Raw genomic sequence first — 10000 nt, 5'->3', positions numbered from 1 at the left:
TCGAATATTCAATCCACAATAAAACAATAATATATAAATATATCCTTTTTCCTCAAAAGTACCAATCTCATCTCTCCCTCCTACTCTTCTTTGGGCTTGAAGGGGCCGACCATCGTGTTCTTGACGACGGCGAGGTTCCAGAGGCGGATGGACATCATGGCGCCCAGGATGGAGCCGGCCCAGTACACGATGATGTGCTCGGCGTTCGTGTGGCCTCGGCAGCTCCACTTGAGGCCGGTCGCGAGCACGGGGTTGAAGTAACCGCCGGAGTAGTTGAAGGCTGAGGGGGAGAGAAGCGAAAGCGAGGGTTGGTTATGCGGGATCGGCTCGGGGTTTGTTTCGTGTGTTGGATTCGGGTGTTTTGTTTGGGTTTTGATGTGATAGGAAATGGTGTTTTAAATTGCAATTTTTCGTGTAAGAAGAAACATATTTTACTGCTATTATGAAATTGCACGGTAATCTTTCGAGGGAATACATCTATTTATCTATAAATTTCTAGTCTTTAATCAAGAGACGTAATTACTATTATTATTACTTTTCTTAATATTACCATTACAATTATCGTCAACATTATTCATTACTGCTTGTATGATTATAAATAATGATTATATTGTTGTTTTTTATTGACACTGTCGATACTTTAAACACTAAAATAAAAGTTTTTTTGGGGAAATTTGATTGTCTGGTCTACGGCTGTTCTTAATTTCGTTCACGACTTGCACTGTGTCACATTTAAATATTGATGCTGTTACTAAAACAAACAGTTATACTGTAATTAACCCAGTGACGAAAATCTATTGCAATGATAAAGCAAAAGCGATGTTGCAAGTATTCTTATTTATAATGACTGTAATACAATCATTATCTTTCATATATAACACGGCGTCCTCGACGTTCGCTGCCATTGTATCAGCCATGAAAGCATCTGTTGTATTTCGCGAAAACCAAGTTGCAGTAAATACATGAAACGGCTTAATCAACGTATGGCAAAGAATTAAAAAGGGGCGCCTGTTTTAACCGTCATCCCTGAGGCCATGTTTTGCATATTTACTTACATTATTATTGTCCGCTTCCCATAAGAACAATTTATAGACATTTCTTAGACGTGTGTGACACTTTCAGACATGTTTGGAACTATAGTTGAGTCACAGACTAAAATTGCGTGTCAAAGTTAATTCCGTGAGAAGTCATGGACGAAACTTCGGCCAAAGAAATCCATGACCTTTCATGAATACCGTTCCTGAATTATTCCTTTGTAATCTGTATGTAAAAATAACTGTGGTATACTGGTTTATTAATGTATCCGTGAAGTTTTGGGCTATTTTGGAATAATCCTGAATTTACCTTACTTCCCTAAGTCATACTTTGCATTGTCAAAAACAATAGACAAAAAATATATACTATAAAACTGTATTCCGTATAGCCTATACTACTAAGCCACTCCTAATAAAAGAAACATAAAGCCGCTCCTAAGTACCCAAGACCATTCCCAGAAGCAAACCTCAAACACGTTCCTAACAGGTTTCCGAAACTCCCTCTACCTTCCTCCTGGTCTCCTTCTACGCTATACTTCCCTATACCCTATAGCCACTCACCGAGCACCACCATGGACGTAGCAAAGAAGGAATCGATCGCAGAGGCAAACTTGGGTTCGATTTCGCCCAGAGCTCGAGAGACCAGTCGGCAGGCACAGGTCAGCACACACTCGATCAGGAAGCCAGCGATGACAGGTACTTGGAGGTCAGCCGAGCAGTCGTCCACGCCGCGACCCACGTGCGTTGCGGCGAGTTCCATCATCCAGATGTATTTCACCCATCTGGAAAAAGGGGGGGGGGTGGCCGATCAGTTGCTTGTGTGTTTTGAGTTGTCATGTTTTTGCTTTTGTTGAAAAGGGTAAATACCTATTTAATATGATATAATATAATAAATAATCTTATTTTTCTTCTTTGCGAAGTGTTCTTTCACCGACATGGAAACATAGGTTAGGTTGGATGTTTCATTTTATTATTTGTCTGGGACAGAATTTCGTTCGGAATAATATAATTTTACTCTTCTAGACATAACAGTTGGTGGGGGAGGTCGTTATATTTGGTATGATATGTTGTGGATTTTCTACCAAGTGATTTTTCTTCAATATTTTCTAGAATATAAGAATGTGATGTGATTGTATGGGACGACTTTTAGGTGGCACTCATGTGAACTTTTGAAAAGTATTACCTTTGTACCCACGTCTCCAGAATCAAACAACATATCTAAAGTGAAAACAGCATATCTAAACGTAATGCAATTCAAACTAAGCAAATAAAACAAAACCTCAAAAATGAAAAAGAAAGTATCACCCCCCTTTCCTCCCTCACGTACCCAATACCCACCACAAATACCCACAATACCCACCTCCTTACCCATCCCACCCCCTCTCTCACCTGAAGGACATCAAACCACCTATCACTTGAGCAATGATCTTGAGCACGACCGAGACAGCGTCACTTCCCACTTCCACGTACTCCTCCAGCAGGCTGTAAGGGCAGGCTGTGGCGGTTCCCCACGACTGGCCCCACCAGATGGTCATGAGCCAGAGGTACACGGCGTAGGCATACACTCCGTAGTTGTCGGCGACTGGAAGGCAAGGGGGAGGGGGGGTTAATGCTCGTTTGTATTTTGGGATTTGTGGATTTTATCATTGTTATCACTGGTGTCATTGGTTTTCGTTTGAAGTTGTTTTTAGTCAGTGAGATTTCCATTTTCGTGTTATCCATATTTAGGACTTTGATCATTATTATTATTAGTAGTAGTAGTAATGACAATAATCATTATCATTATTTGTATCATTATCATCATTATCCTTATTCTTATAATTTGTATCGTTCCTGTATTTTTGTTTATCTAACTATATTTATATGCTAATAATGAATCATATATTATCTCACTTGTCATGTAGATAGATAGATAGATTACCTGTCCAAAGGACAACCCGGAAAGACACGAAAAGAATGAGTATAACCTAGATTTCAAATAATCGAATTTTGCAGTACTGTTGGGTATTCTCCATCAAGATAAGAATGCAAGGTCTATTCACTGTATTGCCTAGACCGTGCCTATCTGTTAATAAATATCTGTCTATTCTCTGCCTGTTTGGGAACCACTGATCTATTCGTCTATATCTATTCTATCTATTTATCCACTTATCTATCAATCTGTTTAGATACGTAACCTATACTCACTAACAATCTTTAATGGGATGTATATGTCTGTGTACCCTCTACCATTTTGAGATCCTTATGCGTATATTTTCTATTTATTTGTCTATATCTATTAACCTCATACATTGTTATTCAAGCATTGTTATCTATTCTATCTATCGACATCTCTACCTCTGTGAACCACACACTGGTGATCAGATCTGTTTACATCTATCAACATTAACATCTAACTCATATTCACTAATGGTCAGATCTGTCTATATCCATCACCCCCTTTTGCCCATATCCATCAACCTCTCAACTTATACTCACTAACGCTCAGATTCGTCTATATCTTTTAACGCCTTAAGCCATACTCACCGGTGGTCAGATCTATCTATATCTATCGACCTTTACCCATACCCACTACCCTCTTTACCCATATTCATCAAAAGCTTTGCTCATATCCATAACCCTTTGCCCATATTCATCCACCTCTTAACCCTATCCATCCCCCTCTTAACCCCTATTCATCACCCTCTTTACCCATATCCACCATCCTCTTAACACCTATCCATCCCCTCTTAACCCTATTCACCCCCCTCTTAACCCTATCCATCCCCCTCTTTACCCCTATTCATCCCGTCTTAACCCGTATTCATCCCCCTCTTTACCCATATCCACCACCCTCTTTACCCATATCCACCACCCTCTTTACCCATATCCACCACCCTCTTTACCCATATCCACCACCCTCTTTACCCATATCCACCACCCTCTTTACCCATATCCACCACCCTCTTTACCCATATCCACCACCCTCTTTACCCATATCCACCACGCTCTTTATCCATATGCACCACCCGCTTTACCCATATCCACCACCCTCTTTACCCATATCCACCGCCCTCTTTACCCATATCCACCACCCTCTTTACCCATATCCACCACCCTCTTTACCCATATCCACCACCCTCTTTACCCAGATTCACCACCCTCTTTACCCATATCCACCACCCTCTTTACCCATATCCACCACCCTCTTTACCCAGATTCACCACCCTCTTAACCCCTATTCATCACCCTCCTTACTCATATCCACCACCCTCTTTACTCACCGATGATGAGTTCATAGCAGGTTCCGCACATCTCCGCCGCTGCCACCAGTTCGAGGAGGCAGCCCTTGAGGAGTTCATTCTGAATGAGGTCAGACAGACGGCCGCGGATGACGTGCGACAACGCCAGCTGGGTCGCGATGGTCAAGGACGACACCACGATCGACATGGTCTGTGGGGAAGTCGTCCAGTTAGGTGATTTCAGGGGATTTGGGTAGGCTTAGGAAGGAAATTTGGTCGTGGTGTTTTGGCTGTGGGTTGTGGGAGGTTCATGGATTGTTGGTCATTAGAATGGAAAGATTTTTTTTTTTTTTTTTTTTTTTTTACTTCAACCGCATTCAAGTTTATGCAAAAAACAAACTGAAGAGAAAACAGTTGAGTAGCAATTAATGTATTGTAATAATCAACAAATACGGTGCATATTGCCATACCAACAATCGAGGTATGTTTTTTTTTCTTGAAGTGTACATGTATGTATGTGTGTTTGTGTATATGTATATGTATACACATACAGAAAAATAAAAACTGTTAATCTCCTTAGTTTAAAGGATATATATATATATATATATATATATATATATATATATATATATATATATATATATATATATATATATCAGTTCAAGTCATCATATATTAAAAGGCTTCTTAAGAGCGTCACGCAAACTAATTAACGTTTGACGTCTAAAAGCAAGCAAGCAATTGAAGACTAATGGTTTTGGAAAGGGACTCTGCGTTTACGCCTTCTAAATACTGGAATGATAAAATTCAACATAATTCTGAGTGATTAATCTCCTGTTCGCCAAATCAGAAATTATCATGGAAGTGCAAAGAAATGATGTATTTATGTATACGTGTGTATACATACATATATATATATACATAAATATATATACATATACATACATATATATATATATATATATATATATATATATATATATATATATATATATATATTATCTTAGATATATCTAACATTTAGAGTAACTTCCGAGTAAATACTTAAGCAGAGTCAAATATTTAAGCAGATAACTCAGGTTCTTTTAAAGTCATTTTCCATATGAGGTCGCAATATTCTGTTTTTCGTTACACTGTTTCTAAACTTGAACTTGAAGCCTTACAAATATTTCGTCACTAGGGATTATAATTAGAAGGAAAACTTACGAGGCAATCACCCTTATGGATAGACCTAAGGTATATATATCAAATTATGTGACCTTGAAAAAGCTGGATGTCAACAAATTGATAATAGGATTGTATGAATATACAACAAATATAATTATACATAATGGTAGAAATATTGCAAAAAGCTTTAAATATTATACATACAATCAAACAAAAAGCATTTATACAGCGTGTACAGAAACATGATTTTACAGTGCATGTATTGTGGGAGAGAAATTTTTAAATACAAATCAGTGCTACTGTCAGATACAAAGTTTGTAATGTGATACATGTTTTGAGTACATAATGATGTTATGATGATGAACTACAGTACAGCTGTTTATTGTCTCATGGAGTGCAAACTACTGTGCAGTTATGGGGTGTACAGTACAGTGCAAAATGTATGCTTGACATTCATATGAATAAACTATTCATAACCAATCTGTAAGTGTTCTGAGTCTATTGCAATTGAATGATTTATACTATATATCAAGTAAAACACGATGCAATATACTGTGCAATCTAGTACAACCTAATTTATGAACAAATAACCTGAGTGTACATTGTAATAGACATTGTGTACATTGTAATTTTACACTTTGACTACCCAGACAGAGGACGTGACCAATCTATTTTTCTCTATGTCTATCTATTGCGATGGGACACAGTGATAAAGTGCGACAGACAGTGCAAAGTGCGTTGAAGGTGCGGCTTAAGCGACGGTGCGGAAAGTTGGTGCGTGTGGTGATGGCGGAGACAAGACTCACGAATTTACTCATTTTAGTGATTTGTGAGGATAAGAATAATGATAACAATAATTTCATGCGTGGAGGAGAAACTTCTATATAGCCATAGATAGTGGTGTTTTCTGTGCAGTGTCTCTAGAGTACTGTTCTGTTTTATTATATTTTTTAGAGCTCATACAAGACGTAGACTAGCCTATAATGGCGGCGCTAAGACAGTGCTGGCCTATTATGCTTTCTATATTATCAATTTATCCATTTTACCTTCAGGTGGTCAGGAAGGAGTCAGTGCATTAAGGAATATTTCTCTCGCATCTGTGATTCCATGCTTGTTCGAACGACACCACAGATGGCGCTGTTCATGTTGCCACATTGTCTCAGCTACATCAAGAAAAACAAAACCACTTGTATGAAAACACGCGAATTCTCTAGGAAAATCGTTGTGTCTTTAACAAAAGAAGTACAATTACTAATGTGTTACGAACTCTTCTGCAAACACAAAAAAATCCTTCACTTCGCTAGTACAGAGATACATGTAACATCACACGTTGTGCTAAACAGGTACGTCAAAATACATGTGTTCTCCGTAGCAACAAGAAGTCACACTCACAAAACCTTATAAGAGTAAGATGGGAAGACAGGTGTGCGAAATATACAGCAGGCAGGAGTAAATGTGCGTCCAACATGGGTTTACACAAGCATGGAACTACCATCGTTTACCTCATGGTCCATCGCATAGACGGGTTCCAAAAGCGGTTCGAGGAGCGGGTAGCCTCCCCACGCCGCCATCTTGACTCCATCGGAAGAGGCAGGTTGGCGCCAAAAGTCGTTCAAGGCACGTTGCGGACGGATTGTGTCATCCATGGCTGTCTTTTTTCTTTCTTTTATAATTCACGGATGATTTTGGGGAAGTAAAAGGCAAGGACGAGGCAACTATTTCCTATTTTTTTTAATATTCTCTCACATGAAGGTGGTAACAAGGCACTTGGTTTGTGGTCCATCGACTCTTCTGCTTCTTTGGCGCGAAAGATTCCTTCACATACGCCACGGGAGAATTTATTAGATTTATTTGGCTAAACAACATATTAGGCGCAATATCGACTTAAATAAACCACATGAATTGTTGCATGAATGTTGATAAATGAGTTATGAGTACATGAAGACAATACTTATGATGTTCATACACTATGTAGATTGGACCAAAAGCATTCACAAACTTTGAGAAAGAGCTAATTTCCGCTGCTGACTGAAAAAAAAACTAAAACAGTAAAATTAAGTCTTTAGGTTAAACTTTACTTCAATAACTTCATAAAACTTGCGAAAACTCTGGTCCTCTGCATTAAGAAGTGAAAATAAACACGGAGTTTTCACTGCCGATGCAAAAAAAAAAAAAAAAAAAAAAAAATACATTGATAAAAACAAAAATAACAAATTTAGGCATTAGAATGTTGTACTATGAGTCAGAAAGGGGTTATTGGGCCATACTTAATAGTCACATCTATTGGAATCCTATTATAATTTATTTTCTAAAGAAAGAAACAAATTAAATGTGCACAGACAGAAGTTGCCACGCAAACGCACCAGTCCATATACAAAGAGATAGAGAGAGGGAGAAGGAAGGGGAGGGGATGGAGAGGAGGAGGGAGAATTAGAGGGAAAGGGGGAGGGAGCGGGAGAAGAAAAGAGAAACAGAGACTGAGACCTAGAGAGATAAAGGGAGAAACAGACTGAGGCCGAGAGAGAGAAAGAGACAGGAAGAGAGGGGGGGGGAAAGCCATAGAGAGGGGAGAGAGAGAGAGAGAGAGAGAGAGAGAGAGAGAGAGAGAGAGAGAGAGAGAGAGAGAGAGAGAGAGAGAGAGAGAGAGAGATAGAGAGAGACAGACAGACAGACAGAGAGAGAGGGAGGGGTGGGAGAGGGAAGGAGAGAGAGCACACATGTCCAAAATGGCTTCGAGGTGGCACAGGTGTGTTCCTTATAGAGCATCTGCGTTACGCACACCTGCACTTCTAGCTGTTAGAAATCTTGTCCTTGATGTAGATACGATTCGAACTAAGGAAGATAAGCTGTATCGAATCTGTCTGTTTTTAATCGTTGTACACAACGCAGACAATTTACTAAATTACAAAACTATCTATCTATCTATCCATCTATCTATCCATATCTCTCTCTCTCTCTCTCTCTCTCTCTCTATCTATCTCTCTCTCTCTCTCCCCCCCCCCTCTCTCTCTCTGTTTCTGTCTCTGTCTCTGTCTCTCTCTCTCTCTCTGTCTCTCTCTCTCTCTCTCTCTCTCCCTCTCTCTCTCTCTCTCTCCCTCCTTCCCTCCCCTCATCTCTCTTTCTCTCCCTCCCTCCCTTCTTCACCCTCTCTCTCTCTCTCTCTCTCTCTAACTTCTTTTCTCTAATTCTCTTTCTCTGGTTCTGTCAGTGTCTGCCAGTCTCTCTCTCTCTCTCTTCCCCCCCCCTTTCTCTCTCTCTCTCTCTCTCTCTCTCTCTCTCTCTCCCTCTCTCTCTCTCTCTCTCTCTCTCTCTCTCTCTCTCTCTCTCTCTCTCTCTCTCTCTCTCTCTCTCTCTCTCTCTCTCTCTCTCCCTCCCTCCCTCCCTCCCTCTCTCTCTCTCTCTCTCTCTCTCTCTCTCTCTCTCTCTCTCTCTCTCCCTCCCTCCCTCCCTCTCTCTCCCCGATCGTGTCCCGGGAGATGGCCCAGGTTGTTCAGCTTTAAGGGATCGTCGGCCCGGACACACTTTGTTGGCCTGAGGGGAGAGGGGGAGGCGAAAGAGGGGAGAAGGGGAGAGGGGAAGGGGAAGGCGAGAGGGAAAAAAGGGGAGAAGGGGAAGGCGAAAGAGTGGAGAGAGGGCTGGAGAAGCGGGAAAGGGAGGAAGGGAGAAGGGAAAGACGAGAAGGGAGGTTAGAGAAGGAGGCGGAAGGGAAAGAGGGAGATGGGTTTAGGGAAGGGAAAGGGAAGAAGGGAGGGAGGTAAGGGAGATAGGGGAAGGGGGTTAGGGAGGGAGGGGAAGGGAGAGTGGGCAAGGGGGTTAGTGAGGGAGGGAGGAGGGATAGAAAGGGAAATGGTAAGGGAGGAAGTGAGTCTAGAAAGAGGGGAGGCGGGTATGGGTAGGGGGAAGGGGGTGGGGGGTGAGGGAGGCTATAGCTAGATGCTCTTTCTGGGGCTTTTTTCTTTTTTTTTCTCTCTCTCTCTCTTCCGAATGCTTTCTCGTGTTCCTTTGCTTGTTGCCTTTCAAATAGCTTTGACCTTCTATTCATTCTTCCCCTACGTCTGTGACTGTTTTTTCTCTCTCTTTCTCTGTCTTCTACCTTCCCTCATCTCTCTCTCTCTTTCTCTGTCCTCTATCTTCCCTCATCTCTCTCTCTCTCTCTTAATCTATCTTCAGTGATTAATTTCCCCGTACCAACTCCTTAAAACCGCAGTTTCTATTTCTATTTCTCTTCTTCCCCTTTATTTGTAACCTTTTGTCCTTTTCCATCCACTCTCCGTTTCTGTATCTCTCTTCCTCGCTTTGTTTCCAAGTCTTTCATTTTTTTGTTAACTCTGTCTCTTTATATATCCTTTCTCCTATCTTGCTCTCTCTCTTTTTTCTTTTTCTGTTATCCCCCCTCCTCTCTCTCTCTCTCTGCCTGTCTGTCTACAATTGTCACTCTGTCTCTCCCTCACTCTGTTTTTCTATTAGATCGTCACTCACTTCTCTGTCTCCCTGTCTGTCTCTCCCTCTCTCCATCCCTCCCTTTCTGTCCTTTTTCCTTCCCTCCTTTTCCCCTCTCTCACTTTCTCCCTCTCTCCA

The 10000-nt window shown here is 40.9% G+C and overlaps 1 protein-coding gene across 6 annotated transcripts in view; it reads right to left on the bottom strand.

Moving 5' to 3' along the window:
* AQP (aquaporin) overlaps nucleotides 1-10000 on the bottom strand; it is a 30858-nt gene that overhangs the window by 1714 nt on the left and 19144 nt on the right. For 4 of the 6 annotated variants that reach the window (XM_027375615.2, XM_027375614.2, XM_027375613.2 and 1 more), the window contains exons 2-5: nucleotides 4298-4466; nucleotides 2424-2616; nucleotides 1596-1816; nucleotides 1-280 (exon numbers count right to left, since the gene is read on the bottom strand). The exon at nucleotides 1-280 is cut by the window's left edge and continues 1714 nt beyond it. In XM_027375615.2, coding sequence (XP_027231416.1) covers nucleotides 81-280; nucleotides 1596-1816; nucleotides 2424-2616; nucleotides 4298-4463 — 780 coding nt within the window. In that variant the 5' untranslated portion in view covers nucleotides 4464-4466 and the 3' untranslated portion in view covers nucleotides 1-80. Of the gene's footprint in view, nucleotides 281-1595; nucleotides 1817-2423; nucleotides 2617-4297; nucleotides 4467-6468; nucleotides 6581-6924; nucleotides 7238-10000 lie in introns of those variants that run through there. The other 2 variants (XM_070140964.1, XM_070140966.1) reach the window with 2 other exon arrangements.

This window comes from Penaeus vannamei, chromosome 27, assembly GCF_042767895.1.
Source record: "Penaeus vannamei isolate JL-2024 chromosome 27, ASM4276789v1, whole genome shotgun sequence".
NCBI lineage: Eukaryota > Metazoa > Arthropoda > Malacostraca > Decapoda > Penaeidae > Penaeus > Penaeus vannamei.
Note: the sequence above shows the minus strand (reverse complement) of the source record. Positions and strands in the feature narration are given on the sequence as shown.